The sequence below is a fragment of the Coccinella septempunctata genome, chromosome 8, assembly GCF_907165205.1.
Source record: "Coccinella septempunctata chromosome 8, icCocSept1.1, whole genome shotgun sequence".
Taxonomy (NCBI): domain Eukaryota; kingdom Metazoa; phylum Arthropoda; class Insecta; order Coleoptera; family Coccinellidae; genus Coccinella; species Coccinella septempunctata.
Window position 1 is genome coordinate 6,210,030 of NC_058196.1, and position 17,519 is coordinate 6,227,548.

Below are 17,519 nucleotides of genomic sequence, written 5' to 3' on the forward strand. Positions count from 1 at the left end.
GAGCTGGAGTTTGAGCCCATGGGTGAGCCAAGAATTTGTAAGTAGAAGATGCCATCGAACACAAAATAGTTGGATGTGAACAGGAAATTGATTATGCTCAAGAATTCTTCCTTTGGTATGTTTGTATGGTTGTTTATAAGTTGCCATTTACTCTCTATTGCTGAAACCGCAAGGTCTAAGGATATGTTGTTGAACAGTGATATAACGTCCAAACTAATTATGACGTAGTTGTCAGGGAGCTGGAAATCATTGATGAGGTCAGCAAATGAGAAAGAATCTTCGATGAAGTAAATGCTTCTAGAGGCTGACAAGTATTTAGATAGGATGTCAGATATGAACACTGACAGTTTGGAGGAAGGGGTATTGATGCACGATATAATTGGTCTGATTGTGAGAGTGGGCTTGTGGATTTTTGGTAATCCGTAAAATCTCGCAGGGACCGAGTTGTAGTTGTACAGCCGTTTTCCTTGGGTCTGTGTTATGTAGCCCTTGTTCACCAAACTTTTGATCACTGCATTGCATTTATTCTGCATCGACGTGGTGGGATCTCTAGGTAGTTGTTTATAGTACTGTTCATCCTGTAGTAATGTGTCCACTAGTTCTTTGTATTGGGTCTTATCCATTAGCACCGTCACATTTCCCTTATCAGCTCTTACAACTAGCAAACCTGGATGTTGTTTCAGGTATTTCATGCAGTGGAAAAATTCATTGTGGTATATGTTGTTGGTTCCCCTCCCGGACTTGATACAATTGGTAACTACATTGGTTGCTTGTGCACGTTTGAAATTTCTTCCTTCTTCTGATAGTGTGTCGTTTAGGCTGATGATGTTTTCTATGTCTGACAGTAACCTAGACATGGGTATCTTCCTGGCTGGGACATCCACACTGAATTTGGGGCCGAGTGCCAAGAATTTGATAACTCTATCTGGTATGGTGGTAGAGCTGATATTTCTTACCCATCTGTCCTGTGGGCTTAACTTATGGAGTTGTTCATCTGATAGAGCTCTCACTTTCCTCAGATTACTCTCCTTGATTGTGGTAAAAAATCTAGTATATTTGTTATGTTGGTAATGTTTGAACCGACTAAGCATCTCCTGTGGAAGAAAACCCTCCAGACTCTCCCACAATCCGGACTGCTCATCCTCCATTCTTGTGATCTTGGTGACTGTGACTGTGATCTCGAACTGGATGATGAGTCGCAGAGAACGCTCTTTCATTGTCTGAGCCTGCCTTGACGATATGGCGTCTGATGCCGAATTGAGAAGGTAATTCATGTTGCCAGACATATGTTTTGGTGTTAAACCTCTTCTCTTGCATTCCAGGAGAAAAATTCTTCGATTTCTATGGGCGGCAAGTTTCAAATTGAGTGATGACCACCTCTTTAGGGCATCTGACATCGCGACTCCATAGTTTTGTCTTACTTCTGCATAAAACCCCATGCTTGAATATATGAACGGATAATTCCCAGAGTCGATTATATGCAATAGTTAAGGGGTGTGAGAAATTAAAGAGCGTGATTTAGGTCTCTCTCTTCTTTATTTCATTGTCAACGTTTCGATCCTGGTTAGGATCTTCTTCAGGACTCTACAAACATGTTATATAGTCAATAACTATTCGAAATCGGATGAGACATCAGAATACCTACCGAAATACAGAGGTGGGTGGGTTGATTGGTTGTGGAACAACCCAAATTTCTTAAAAATATGCTCAATGCTCAATGATGCGAGGACAATGTGTAGACAAACAATTACAATTATCATATCCAGTCGGATCAACAGGTGCAAAAGCCGGTATAGTAAAGTGGGGTTAGCGTTAGCAACAGCAGAGTCACAGACAGGTAGTGACAACTGCAACCACAGAGTATTATCTTTTCTTCCTTTAACTATGAAAGGCAACAAAAATCGTTATGGCGTGCACTGATCAAACGTTACTCTCACTAACCTTGTGTATGTTCAATGCTCAGTGCAGGCCAATTTACAAATTCCAATTACAATTACAATTTCCTGAGGTGTGGGGGGAAAAATGAACATGTAATGCGCATCCACCAGGAGTTACTCTCACTAGCCCTGTAGCACGCCTAGTGAAAACCTGATTAAAGATCACATTTTTTCAAATGTACTGTAATGAACCCCAGTTTTCTGAGGAAAATTGGAGTTCATCTTAGTGAATTTTTTCGTTTTAAATTTCCGTCTTTGAAAATATTTTAATTCTCGAATATTCCGTACGTTCATTCCGACAGGCGGAGTAAATGTAAAAAACCGCTTATCTGTATTTTACGTTGTTTTTCTTACATGCCGCTGAAGATTTCAACGTTTTTCATCTGTTGATATGCGATAAACCGGAGCTGACGACGTTTTTCAGTCTTGTCGTATTCTGGAATTTTCGGATTTTTACCGTGGGAGGGGATATGCCTATAAAAGCAAATTTTCCCCCCGCGACGAGCACTTTTCGACTTTTCGACTGTTACTTCAGTTCGTCGGCTGACTTTTGAATTTTACTTCAGTGCTTTCCTTTCGCTTGAGTATTATTTCGCTTTCTAACGTGGTTTCTAACTTCTAGTATAAATTCAGTTGATTTTCCGTAGTACTTTCGCCGTTGAGAATAATCATTTTGTGTTATTTGCATCAGTGCTTAGAATTAATTTTTTAGTTTTTCTTTTTAAATCCTTTGAGTTTCGAGTGCTTGAAACAAAGGAGGTAGGTCCCCGTCTGTACCGTTCAGTTTCTTTGTTAGACCTACGCCGTTACTTCTTTAACTTTGACACTGCTGTACTGTATCGTTTCCTGTTGTATTTTATCGTTCTTTACCCTGTCCGCGTTCCGCGTCATAAGTGTTAAATCCGAAATCTCTTCTTTTCTGTCAATCACGGTGTGCCATAACCCTTGGGGCAGAGAATAAGAGATACCGCACGTAGTCAGTGAGATCCCGTAGTTGCGTTAAACCTAGACATTTTCTTCGCTGTCAATCATGGTGTGCTACAACCCTTGGGGCAGCGAATAAAAGTCCCGAACAGGTCCGCCCTAGCCCTTGGGGTACTGAAGGGAAAGTTCCGTCAACCCCCCTGTCCGCGTTCCGCGTCATAAGTGAAATCCGAAGTCTCTTCTTTTCTGTCAATCATGGTGTGCTATAACCCTTGGGGCAGAGAATAAGAGATACCGCACGTAGTCAGTGAAATCCCGTAGTTGCGTTAAAAATAGACATTTTCTTCGCTGTCAATCATGGTGTGCTAAAACCCTTGGGGCAGCGAATAAAAGTCTCGAACAGACCCGTCCTTATTGTGTTTCATTCCCGGAGAAATACAACTACACACCGATACCGTATAGCAAGTCCTTAGCATTCGTCAGTTCTGGTTGGCGCATTTTTATTGAACCGTTAATTTTTCACTACACCCGGTACAAATTTCATAAAGTGCTCGTGACCGGATAAGATTTCACGAATGTATTTTCACTGATAGAATCACTCACATTTTATATCACACATATCTCCCTTGTACATATAATTAGTTTCCGAAGTTGTGAATAAACTTTTACATAGTTCGATTTTGACTTCTTCGTTGTCGCTACTACCCTAGACAACACCGAGCTCTGTCTCTGGCTAGCAGCTACTCTGGTAGGTTTGCTATTCTTCCTATTGAAAAGAATAGCTGGCGCTCGAGATTAAGGCTTCTCCGAGAAACGCGCGTTACAAAAATGGCGCAACGAGCAGGGACTGTGCAAAATCCAGTAGGAAACAACAGAGGTGAGAAACATTAACCGGATAGTGAGTGAATTCCCGAAACAGTGAGTAAAACCTAAGAACAGTGAGTAACTATTTCTTGAACCGAGAACTGTGAAAAATAAACTTGATCTGTGTTTTATTACCTGCCACTCTGTATTGAACTGTTATACTGTGAATTGAATTGGACTATATTCTGAAAATTTTCCTATTGTTGAAACCTATTGGAAATAATTTAATTAATTTGTGATTATTCCTTTTGCCGATTACTTTATTGAGTTATTGAAAACTGAACTGTTGTTGCGCCTTAATATCAGTGAAAATTATTTCCGATTTCTTATTATTTCTGATTAATTGAATTGAACTGTTTTAATTTCGTATTGAAGGTGAGTGAATTTCCGAACATTGAAAATTTATTGTCACAATTGGTAAAACTTAATAGGTTTTATTTACCTATCAGTTTAATAGTGAATCACCTATTACCCTATTGATAACTTGTCTACCTGCTTTTATTTTCTTTTGACCTGTACTGTTGAAACTTACCAATTATTGCTGATTTTTCTGAAACCTATTGCGATTTATTTTCTGGACATTGAACTGAAAAACTGTTTGGAATCTGACCTGTGCGTTCTGGTGCGGTTCGAATTTCGGGAAATTTTCCGGACTATACGAAACGACTTGCGAGTGAGTGCGGTATTTCGCGAATATTTTCGAACTTTAGTGGGACTGATTGACAATTTTTTTTTCGAGTAACGACGGACTTGTAAAATTTTTGGTGTGATACATCGGGACTTAGATTATTTAGTGCGCCGGGACTTGAACTTAGATTTTTTTTTCTGATACACCGGGACTTAGACTTTATTTTTTTTTTTTTTGGGGTTACACCGATACCCACTTCGAACTTGAGTGAATAGGTTGGCTAACGATTAACTCACCGGGTTGGACTTAGAACTTAAACAGATTGTGAAAGACATACCGAGTGTGAAAGATTGGTGCGTTCTGAATCGGACTTAGTTGAATATAATATGTCGAACATGGATGTGAACCGGTTACTCAGTGATGAACTTACATACGAATTACAACTGAGAGGACAATCGATACCGGGTACTGTGATGACTAAACGGAGTCTACTACGACAAGTACTTCAGTCTAATGAACCTTTACTACCCCCAACATCATTGAATCCCGCCTCCGAGATTGAGATTTGCCAAAATAAACTCACCGATTTAGTGGAATCCCTTCAGAACTTCAATCATGAGAATGCAGCTAACGAATTTTCGCGAATTTACACCCGATTAATACACATACAAGGAAGGCTGGACTTTATTGTTACTGCAGACACAACACAGTTACAACTAGTTGGACAAATGAAGGCAACTACAGCTGAGGCGTTGGAAACACTAGAGGAGCTGCGTAAGAAGAGTAATCGTGAACAGCCGCAGCCATCTAACCGACATCAGAGGTCTCTCTTAGATGTGGAGGTGCCCAGTTCACCTGGAGTGTCACCGATCCAACCGGAGAGGATGTCAAGGGTCGAAGCATCACTTATCGACTTGGGAGATGGTGTCGATCCTCCTGTAGCAGTGGATGTCTCACGTACTGGTACACCTGTAAGGAATCCAACATTAGAACAGGTCATGAATGAGACAAGACAGACATGTACAGCGTTACTGCGACAGTTACCAGCGATACCTCTCACGCAGTCACAGGACTGTGGAACAACAACACCTGAGGGTCTGACACGGGGTAGATGGATTAATTCTACCCGAAGGGTGTCTTTTCCACACTTACCTGCACCTTGTATAAGTTCTGACCGACCAATTGTCACTACACCTGCCAGATCAGAACCGGAGTCCCGATCAACAATACCAACTATCCCGGTACACAAATGGAACATTTCCTTTGACGGCACTGGAAGTGTGACCGGATTCCTTGAAGAAGTGGAGAGGCTGGCTGAATCCCGTAAAGTGTCCCTGGAACAAGTTTTTGAATCAGTTTATGAATTACTACGAAAGGATGCGAGGGATTGGTTTATTCCCAGGAGAGGTACTTTCGAGGATTGGGAGGATTTCAGCAACCAGCTGAAAGAAGCATTTCTGCCTGTCAACTATGAGGAGAATCTGTTAGAGGAAATAAAAAGACGAACACAAGGTCCTGAGGAAAAGTTGCTTCTGTATGTTACCCGGATGCAGAACTTATTCCAGAAACTCACCTATACCAAACCATCCGAAGTGGAGCAGATCCGACTCATCCGACAAAGGTTGATTCCGCCCTTACAGCAGGCCTTGGCCTTCCAGGAGACCAAGACGTATGATGAACTTCTCCGTAAAGGAAAAGTTTTTGAACTGGTCCAGTGGCAGATGAGCCAGTACACCCGGCCGCCCTCAAAACCAGGTTTCGTGGAGGAACCTCACCTGACGTACACTCCCCGCCAGCTGAACCGATATCAGGCGAGTTTTTCTGTGGATACCGGAGAACAGGTGCAAACAACTGATCACAGGGAATCAGCCCCGCCGACGCAAGCCAACCAGACACGACTTTCTCCGCAAGGGGAAAGCCGTCCAAAGTCACACCGATCCAGAGAATCAATAGGCCAGCAACAGGAATCACACCGTCCAACTTCTGGAGACAGGTCCGAGGGTAGATCCGGAAATTCAACACCGCCACCCCGTCGTCGAGCCGAAAATAGCCACGCTGACCGGACCCAATCATCATCAGGGAGGAGAGTGTCCTTCCAGACACAGTGTTTCCGATGTGGTGGATATGGCCACATGCGTCGAGAATGTCGCAGGCCACCGAAAATCTTCTGTTCTCGATGTCAGAGGGAGAACATTCTCTCACGAGATTGTCCCTGCCGTTCGGAAAACTAAAGGGGAGATTGGAGACGGAGTCGACCACATCTCCCAGAATCTTGACTCCACTGACACCGACCACCTGTAATGATAACCGACCGTTAATAGAGGTCAAAATAGCCGGCGAACACTTCCGAGCACTGATAGATACAGGAGCGACCAGGAGTTTTTGCAGTCAGGCCGTATCCGATCATTGTGAAAGTAAAGGAATCACAGGACAAACAATGCACAACAGTTTTGCAGTAATAGCGAACGGAAAAACCACCGTCACGCCGAAACTGTACACCACCACCGTGCAAATTTCCGATTACACACTGCCTGATTTGAAATTCTTACTGGTACCAAGCTTACCGGTAGACATTATTCTGGGGATGGATGTTCTGTCGACTTTCAAGTTTTCCGTAAATCTTAGTACCGCCGAGTGCTTTCTGGAAGGCCGACTGATCTCGAAGCCGATGGCTCCCGTCGAAACCGCCGCAGAGGTTCACACCGCCGAAGAACACCTATTGGAACTGACAGAATCTCAGAAACAAGAACTGGAGGCATTTCTGACCGAGGAATTAAAGAAGTTCGAAGACCTGTATGGTACAACCGACCTGATTGAACACAAGATCAAACTGAAACCGGGCACCGAACCGATCAAACAACGATACCGACCTCTAAATCCGAAAATGCAGGAGATCTTCAATCAGGAAGTGGACCGTATGTTGGCTGAGGGAGTGATTGAACCCTCCAAGTCACCGTGGAGTTCACCTGTTGTATTGGTCAAGAAGAAAGACGGAAAGTACCGTTTCTGCATCGACTTCCGTGCTGTTAACCAAGTGTCTGTGAAAGATGCATACCCGTTGCCGTACATTTCTGGGATTCTGGACAAACTCCGAAAAGCGAAGTACATCTCCACACTGGACCTGAAACAAGGATACTGGCAGATACCATTAGCAAAGGAGAGCCGTCCGATTACTGCATTTACCGTCCCCGGAAGAGGTCTGTTCCAGTTCACCGTGATGCCGTTCGGTTTACATGCAAGCCCAGCCACCTTCCAGAGGTTCCTAGACACCGTCATTGGCCCCGAAATGGAACCGGAAGCGTTCGCTTACCTGGACGATATAGTTGTCCTGGGGGAAACTTTCGAGGAGCACCTGGAGAACTTGAGAGAAGTATTCCGACGGTTGAGAGAAGCTAATCTTCGTCTCAACCCCGACAAGTGTGACTTTGTGCGGAAATCCCTAAAATACCTTGGACATGTCGTCACCTCCGATGGCATCTGTACCGATCCCGACAAAGTTTCTTCGATAGTGTCTTTGCCAATACCGAAAACCGTCCGAGAACTGCGTCGATTTCTTGGAGTTGCCAGCTGGTACCGTCGTTTCATAGAGAACTTCTCCGATTTAGTTTCTCCGTTGACTCGATTACTGCAGAAGAAACACCGTTGGAAATGGGGAGAAGACCAGCAGAAGGCCTTCGAGCTTCTGAAACAAAAACTCACAGAATCTCCGATACTGGCTTGTCCAGACTTCACCCAACCGTTCGTTCTGCAAACTGACGCCAGTGACATGGGCCTTGGAGGTGCCCTAACACAAGTGATCGATGGAGAAGAGAGAGTAATCGCCTATGTGAGCCGAACACTAAACCCCGCAGAGAAAAATTACTCCGTGTCAGAAAAGGAATGTCTCGCCATAGTATTTTCCATAGAGAAACTGCGACCGTACCTAGAAGGATTCCATTTCACAGTAATTTCCGATCACATGAGTCTGAAATGGCTTAACTCCATCAAGTCACCGTCCGGAAGAATTGCTCGATGGGCCGTTTTCCTTCAGCAATTCGACTTCGAAGTCCAGTACCGTAAAGGATCGATGAACAAAGTAGCCGACAGCCTGTCCCGAAACCCGTTGCCGTCCCTAGATTCCGTATGTTTATCCGAGATAGAAACAACTCAGTGCAAATGGTACAACAAAAAGTTACAGGAGGTGGAAAAAGACCCAGCAAATTTTCCTGACTACGCCGTTGAAAATGGAAAACTGTTGCGACATTTCTGGGACTCATCCGACTTCACAGAAGATGGAACCGGCCAACCCTGGAAACTCTGTGTACCATCCGAACAGCGAACAGAAGTACTGCAGGAAAACCACGACTCAGAACTAGCAGGTCACATGGGGATTGCTAAGACGATTGCACGGATAGCCAGAAATTATTACTGGCCAGGGATGTTTAGAGACATTGCGAAATACGTGAGGAACTGCACATCGTGCCAAAAGTACAAAGTTTCACAACAGAAAACCCCTGGTAAGATGCAACCACACCGAATGGCGGATGCGCCGTTCAAAGAAGTATCCACGGACATAGTTGGACCATTGCCACGGTCAAAAAAGGGAAACTCCTACATCGTGGTAATGCAAGACCGGTTCACAAAGTGGGTAGAGTGTCGTCCGTTGCGGAAAGCCACCGCCAAAACTGTTTATTCGACCCTCTACGAACAAGTCATACTGAAATACGGTTGCCCAAAAATAGTAATATCCGACAATGGAGTACAATTTGACAGCAGACTATTCAAGAACAGTCTCCGAGAGCTGAATATCGCTCACCGTTTCACACCACCGTATACTCCTCAGTGCAATCCTGTAGAAAGAGCTAACCGTACCCTGAAGACCATGATAGCACAGTTTTGTGAAGCCGATCAACGCACCTGGGATGACAAGATAGGAGAGTTAACGTTTGCCATCAATACCGCTAAACAGGAGTCTACTGGATTTACACCGGCATTTTTAAATTATGGAAGGGAACTAGAAGTCCCGAGGGCGATTTATTCGACAAACCCCCACAATAATGAAATGAACGGAGAATCCAACCGTACAGGAGAAGAAAATAGAGACATGACTTACCGTACTCAACAGATCAAACATCTCCAGGAGGCTTATGAGTTCGTCCGTACTAAACTGTACCATGCTTTCCAGCAACAGGCTCACCACTACAATCTTCGACGAAGAGAAATCCGATACCATGTGGGAGATAAAGTTCTACGCCGGGACCGTCCTTTATCCTCTGCCGTTGACAGTTTCGCCGCCAAGTTGGCTCCGAAGTTTTCCGGTCCGTTCACCGTTGTTAAAGTCGTTTCACCTGTTGTCTATGACCTGAAAGATACAGAGGGTAGAAAAATCACTAATATACATATTAAAGATTTAAAACCATTTCATGCATAATAATATTATTGTCATGATCCGTTAACTGTTCTATAGCAATAACCTCTGAAAGGAGGAAATCCGTTATATTTTTCCGTTACCGAATATATATTCTTTTTTTCCGTTACCGATTATATTATTATTTTCCGTTTACCTGTTTATCTGAATAACTGTAGTTGCTCAATTAACTAGAACCAGCGCATCCAGACAATCTGTCTCCAAGAATCAACGGATAGAACCACCCCGGAAGAAGTTGAACAAGTTCCGCATGTCAACCAGTAGGGAATTAGCCCTCCGTACCTGTCCAAGAAGCCGAGGCCACCTGCAAGGAGAAATCTTGTAAATCTGAAGCCCGTCACTAACCTAGTTATAACCGATTACACCGTAACAATTCCGTTCAAATTCCGTACAGGCACCACCGTTGACCGAAATACCGTATCTACAGATTTTCATCCGTTCAACATACAATTATAAATCAAACCTGTTAAAACTGTCCGAAAAATCTGTTATTTATGTAAGGAATACCAATAAAGGATACTGTTTCACCTTGCAACTGAGTATATCCGTCTATTAATCCAATAGATCTAACCAATTTCTGTCCTGAACCGAATCGAAATTATTGTACCGTCAATTTAACACTGTTTACCTGAAGAAAGCACCGTCTACCTGAAAGCAGAATACAGAGAAAAACCGTTCCAAGAAGAAAAGTTGACCACGAAGAACGATGAAGATTGGAGAGTTTATTGTTAGAAATTACCCACCTGCAAGTCTCATACCGGATCCGAGAGTCTCAACGTCCGTACAGCCGGGTCACACCAGCCCATTGAGCCCCCACGTCGAGCTGTTGGAGGCTTTCCACCTGTTGCAGCTCCCACGATTCCTGGGTAACCTACAAAACCACGATGGAATTCAAACACCCGCCAAACACAGTTAAATTAGGTACTCACCGGAGGGATGAAACATGGCACGTTTCCGACCAGCGATAAAGATGGATTTCCACATGGAGAAGGTATAATAATTGAACATCCACGCACGGAACGCTGAACAAAATTCTTTGACAAGGTGGCGGAGACCTGCGCCGAGCTGACGGACGCTGACGTTTCTGCGTGCGCATTGGAACTACCAGTGGCCAACCATAGAGAAGATAAGTACTATCGAATACAGCTATTGTAAACTGGTCACGAGTATATAGGTGGCGCGCGCGAAAGTAAGGTACTAGGGGTAGATAGAGTCGTGAAATTAAGCTCACTATTTCATCGTAAGTTAATTTCTTCCGAGGTGGAGGTGGTGTAATGAACCCCAGTTTTCTGAGGAAAATTGGAGTTCATCTTAGTGAATTTTTTCGTTTTAAATTTCCGTCTTTGAAAATATTTTAATTCTCGAATATTCCGTACGTTCATTCCGACAGGCGGAGTAAATGTAAAAAACCGCTTATCTGTATTTTACGTTGTTTTTCTTACATGCCGCTGAAGATTTCAACGTTTTTCATCTGTTGATATGCGATAAACCGGAGCTGACGACGTTTTTCAGTCTTGTCGTATTCTGGAATTTTCGGATTTTTACCGTGGGAGGGGATATGCCTATAAAAGCAAATTTTCCCCCCGCGACGAGCACTTTTCGACTTTTCGACTGTTACTTCAGTTCGTCGGCTGACTTTTGAATTTTACTTCAGTGCTTTCCTTTCGCTTGAGTATTATTTCGCTTTCTAACGTGGTTTCTAACTTCTAGTATAAATTCAGTTGATTTTCCGTAGTACTTTCGCCGTTGAGAATAATCATTTTGTGTTATTTGCATCAGTGCTTAGAATTAATTTTTTAGTTTTTCTTTTTAAATCCTTTGAGTTTCGAGTGCTTGAAACAAAGGAGGTAGGTCCCCGTCTGTACCGTTCAGTTTCTTTGTTAGACCTACGCCGTTACTTCTTTAACTTTGACACTGCTGTACTGTATCGTTTCCTGTTGTATTTTATCGTTCTTTACCCTGTCCGCGTTCCGCGTCATAAGTGTTAAATCCGAAATCTCTTCTTTTCTGTCAATCACGGTGTGCCATAACCCTTGGGGCAGAGAATAAGAGATACCGCACGTAGTCAGTGAGATCCCGTAGTTGCGTTAAACCTAGACATTTTCTTCGCTGTCAATCATGGTGTGCTACAACCCTTGGGGCAGCGAATAAAAGTCCCGAACAGGTCCGCCCTAGCCCTTGGGGTACTGAAGGGAAAGTTCCGTCAACCCCCCTGTCCGCGTTCCGCGTCATAAGTGAAATCCGAAGTCTCTTCTTTTCTGTCAATCATGGTGTGCTATAACCCTTGGGGCAGAGAATAAGAGATACCGCACGTAGTCAGTGAAATCCCGTAGTTGCGTTAAAAATAGACATTTTCTTCGCTGTCAATCATGGTGTGCTAAAACCCTTGGGGCAGCGAATAAAAGTCTCGAACAGACCCGTCCTTATTGTGTTTCATTCCCGGAGAAATACAACTACACACCGATACCGTATAGCAAGTCCTTAGCATTCGTCAGTTCTGGTTGGCGCATTTTTATTGAACCGTTAATTTTTCACTACACCCGGTACAAATTTCATAAAGTGCTCGTGACCGGATAAGATTTCACGAATGTATTTTCACTGATAGAATCACTCACATTTTATATCACACATATCTCCCTTGTACATATAATTAGTTTCCGAAGTTGTGAATAAACTTTTACATAGTTCGATTTTGACTTCTTCGTTGTCGCTACTACCCTAGACAACACCGAGCTCTGTCTCTGGCTAGCAGCTACTCTGGTAGGTTTGCTATTCTTCCTATTGAAAAGAATAGCTGGCGCTCGAGATTAAGGCTTCTCCGAGAAACGCGCGTTACAGTACATCACATTTTAAAAACTTTAAAAAATTTAAAAAATTTTATTACAACTCAAATCCAGAGGTGCGAGGGGAAATGAATGTACAATGCGCATCCACCAGGAGCTACTCTCACTAACCCTGCAGAATGCTGCAGAACGTTGATCAAAAAACCACATGTTTTTTTTTTCTTAAAATGAAGATGTGAAAGCAAAAGCACATCCATCAGTGCTCATCAATCGAAAGCCACTCGCAACCTTTGTGGGATGCTTATTTAGATGTCGTTTCTTAATTTATATTTTATAAGTTATTATCAGTCGCTAATTATTGTCCAATTCACTCTCACTGAATTCTTAATTTAAAATCAGTCGCGATCAATATGTTTAGCCACAAATTCACTGTCACTGAATTTGGTGGACAATCACTCACGACGGTCAACCGATTCCTGACCTGCTGCCGTCAGAAAGCACTCCGTCACTGGATACACTTCGTGGTCTTGATGGGTCACCTTCATTGACCTGGTCGAAGTGGATTAGGTAGGAATAGATGCTGCTGATGTGGTTTACATCTCTTCTGTAATTCATGGCATTGGGGTGGCGCTTGATGTGGTACATTTCCAAAAAGGAACGCTTTCCTCCATTGCGTTCGCAATCTAGGACCCTAGTGGCCTCATAGTCCATTAAGTGGTCTCTATCTCTGCTGTGGTCTGCCAAGGCACATATCTTATTGGGGTTCTTGATATCGCTTCTATGTTGAGCCAACCTCTTCTTAAGCTGTTGCGACGTCTGTCCAATATAGATTTCATTACACATCGAACATGGAACAGAATATATCACTCCACTTTTGTGGAATGTGCTTACGCTATCTTTTATCCTACTATGGAGTCTGTCAATCTTGAACTCTGGTTTGGGGATCAACTTTATGTTGGGGGTCTTCAAAAGGCTTATCAGAGCATTTGTCATGCCTTTGATCAATGGTAAGGATGCGTAAGTTAGATTCAAATCTATTGTGGTGGATGCGCCCCTGTGTTCATTCCGTGGCTGTCCGGAATGAGTGGAGCTGTGAATCAATCTGTTTAATAGACCCCTGGGGTAACCATTTTCCAGCATCAATTGGAACAATATTTCAAGGTTTTGTGTTCTCAAGGAGGGGTGCGCGATTCGTCGAATCCGGTTTTTTAATCCCAATACTAAATTTACTTTCTGTCCATGTGTGTGGTTGGACAGGTAGTGTATGTACCTCCCTGAGCTCGTTGGTTTGCGGTACCAATCTAAGATTAATCGGTTGTTAGGTAATCTGATTACCTTCGTGTCCAAAAATGGAACACTTCTATCAGTTTCTTTTTCTATGGTGAATTGCACTCTCCGGTGGTGGTTGTTAAACTTTTCAAGGAGGTAGCTCACCTGTTCTTCAGGCACGGCGCAGATAATGTCATCCACATATTTCTTGATGAAGGGGATGTGGAAAGGAACATCAGAAAGTACGTTGTCCAAAATGAAGTCCATAACTATGTCTGCAATTGGGGAGCTGGAGTTTGAGCCCATGGGTGAGCCAAGAATTTGTAAGTAGAAGATGCCATCGAACACAAAATAGTTGGATGTGAACAGGAAATTGATTATGCTCAAGAATTCTTCCTTTGGTATGTTTGTATGGTTGTTTATAAGTTGCCATTTACTCTCTATTGCTGAAACCGCAAGGTCTAAGGATATGTTGTTGAACAGTGATATAACGTCCAAACTAATTATGACGTAGTTGTCAGGGAGCTGGAAATCATTGATGAGGTCAGCAAATGAGAAAGAATCTTCGATGAAGTAAATGCTTCTAGAGGCTGACAAGTATTTAGATAGGATGTCAGATATGAACACTGACAGTTTGGAGGAAGGGGTATTGATGCACGATATAATTGGTCTGATTGTGAGAGTGGGCTTGTGGATTTTTGGTAATCCGTAAAATCTCGCAGGGACCGAGTTGTAGTTGTACAGCCGTTTTCCTTGGGTCTGTGTTATGTAGCCCTTGTTCACCAAACTTTTGATCACTGCATTGCATTTATTCTGCATCGACGTGGTGGGATCTCTAGGTAGTTGTTTATAGTACTGTTCATCCTGTAGTAATGTGTCCACTAGTTCTTTGTATTGGGTCTTATCCATTAGCACCGTCACATTTCCCTTATCAGCTCTTACAACTAGCAAACCTGGATGTTGTTTCAGGTATTTCATGCAGTGGAAAAATTCATTGTGGTATATGTTGTTGGTTCCCCTCCCGGACTTGATACAATTGGTAACTACATTGGTTGCTTGTGCACGTTTGAAATTTCTTCCTTCTTCTGATAGTGTGTCGTTTAGGCTGATGATGTTTTCTATGTCTGACAGTAACCTAGACATGGGTATCTTCCTGGCTGGGACATCCACACTGAATTTGGGGCCGAGTGCCAAGAATTTGATAACTCTATCTGGTATGGTGGTAGAGCTGATATTTCTTACCCATCTGTCCTGTGGGCTTAACTTATGGAGTTGTTCATCTGATAGAGCTCTCACTTTCCTCAGATTACTCTCCTTGATTGTGGTAAAAAATCTAGTATATTTGTTATGTTGGTAATGTTTGAACCGACTAAGCATCTCCTGTGGAAGAAAACCCTCCAGACTCTCCCACAATCCGGACTGCTCATCCTCCATTCTTGTGATCTTGGTGACTGTGACTGTGATCTCGAACTGGATGATGAGTCGCAGAGAACGCTCTTTCATTGTCTGAGCCTGCCTTGACGATATGGCGTCTGATGCCGAATTGAGAAGGTAATTCATGTTGCCAGACATATGTTTTGGTGTTAAACCTCTTCTCTTGCATTCCAGGAGAAAAATTCTTCGATTTCTATGGGCGGCAAGTTTCAAATTGAGTGATGACCACCTCTTTAGGGCATCTGACATCGCGACTCCATAGTTTTGTCTTACTTCTGCATAAAACCCCATGCTTGAATATATGAACGGATAATTCCCAGAGTCGATTATATGCAATAGTTAAGGGGTGTGGGAAATTAAAGAGCGTGATTTAGGTCTCTCTCTTCTTTATTTCATTGTCAACGTTTCGATCCTGGTTAGGATCTTCTTCAGGACTCTACAAACATGTTATATAGTCAATAACTATTCGAAATCGGATGAGACATCAGAATACCTACCGAAATACAGAGGTGGGTGGGTTGATTGGTTGTGGAACAACCCAAATTTCTTAAAAATATGCTCAATGCTCAATGATGCGAGGACAATGTGTAGACAAACAATTACAATTATCATATCCAGTCGGATCAACAGGTGCAAAAGCCGGTATAGTAAAGTGGGGTTAGCGTTAGCAACAGCAGAGTCACAGACAGGTAGTGACAACTGCAACCACAGAGTATTATCTTTTCTTCCTTTAACTATGAAAGGCAACAAAAATCTTTATGGCGTGCACTGATCAAACGTTACTCTCACTAACCTTGTGTATGTTCAATGCTCAGTGCAGGCCAATTTACAAATTCCAATTACAATTACAATTTCCTGAGGTGTGGGGGGAAAAATGAACATGTAATGCGCATCCACCAGGAGTTACTCTCACTAACCCTGTAGCACGCCTAGTGAAAACCTGATTAAAGATCACATTTTTTCAAATGTACATCACATTTTAAAAACTTTAAAAAATTTAAAAAATTTTATTACATTTTATTATCTGCAGAATGCTGCAGAACGTTGATCAAAAAACCACATGTTTTTTTTTTCTTAAAATGAAGATGTGAAAGCAAAAGCACATCCATCAGTGCTCATCAATCGAAAGCCACTCGCAACCTTTGTGGGATGCTTATTTAGATGTCGTTTCTTAATTTATATTTTATAAGTTATTATCAGTCGCTAATTATTGTCCAATTCACTCTCACTGAATTCTTAATTTAAAATCAGTCGCGATCAATATGTTTAGCCACAAATTCACTGTCACTGAATTTGGTGGACAATCACTCACGACGGTCAACCGATTCCTGACCTGCTGCCGTCAGAAAGCACTCCGTCACTGGATACACTTCGTGGTCTTGATGGGTCACCTTCATTGACCTGGTCGAAGTGGATTAGGTAGGAATAGATGCTGCTGATGTGGTTTACATCTCTTCTGTAATTCATGGCATTGGGGCATTCAAGTCCGGGAGGGGAACCAACAACATATACCACAATGAATTTTTCCACTGCATGAAATACCTGAAACAACATCCAGGTTTGCTAGTTGTAAGAGCTGATAAGGGAAATGTGACGGTGCTAATGGATAAGACCCAATACAAAGAACTAGTGGACACATTACTACAGGATGAACAGTACTATAAACAACTACCTAGAGATCCCACCACGTCGATGCAGAATAAATGCAATGCAGTGATCAAAAGTTTGGTGAACAAGGGCTACATAACACAGACCCAAGGAAAACGGCTGTACAACTACAACTCGGTCCCTGCGAGATTTTACGGATTACCAAAAATCCACAAGCCCACTCTCACAATCAGACCAATTATATCGTGCATCAATACCCCTTCCTCCAAACTGTCAGTGTTCATATCTGACATCCTATCTAAATACTTGTCAGCCTCTAGAAGCATTTACTTCATCGAAGATTCTTTCTCATTTGCTGACCTCATCAATGATTTCCAGCTCCCTGACAACTACGTCATAATTAGTTTGGACGTTATATCACTGTTCAACAACATATCCTTAGACCTTGCGGTTTCAGCAATAGAGAGTAAATGGCAACTTATAAACAACCATACAAACATACCAAAGGAAGAATTCTTGAGCATAATCAATTTCCTGTTCACATCCAACTATTTTGTGTTCGATGGCATCTTCTACTTACAAATTCTTGGCTCACCCATGGGCTCAAACTCCAGCTCCCCAATTGCAGACATAGTTATGGACTTCATTTTGGACAACGTACTTTC

The 17,519-nt window shown here is 42.7% G+C and overlaps 2 protein-coding genes and 1 long non-coding RNA gene across 4 annotated transcripts in view; 1 reads left to right on the forward strand and 2 right to left on the reverse strand.

The window, feature by feature from the left end:
• The window catches only part of LOC123319555 (tachykinin-like peptides receptor 99D), a 709,883-nt gene that overhangs the window by 618,301 nt on the left and 74,063 nt on the right, over positions 1–17,519 (forward strand). The gene's annotated exons all lie outside the window — the stretch shown is intronic.
• LOC123319559 overlaps positions 9,526–17,519 on the reverse strand; it is a 66,518-nt gene continuing 58,524 nt past the window's right edge. The window contains exon 4 of the long non-coding RNA XR_006538511.1: positions 9,526–9,694. This is a non-coding gene — a long non-coding RNA (uncharacterized LOC123319559). The remainder of the gene's footprint in view (positions 9,695–17,519) is intronic.
• LOC123319553 lies at positions 12,853–16,190 on the reverse strand. Its single transcript, XM_044906599.1, has 2 exons — positions 15,744–16,190; positions 12,853–15,682 (listed from the first exon to the last, which is right to left on the reverse strand). The coding sequence occupies exon 2, from the start codon at positions 15,535–15,537 to the stop codon at positions 13,009–13,011; it is 2,529 nt and encodes an 842-aa protein (XP_044762534.1). The 5' UTR covers positions 15,538–15,682; positions 15,744–16,190; the 3' UTR covers positions 12,853–13,008.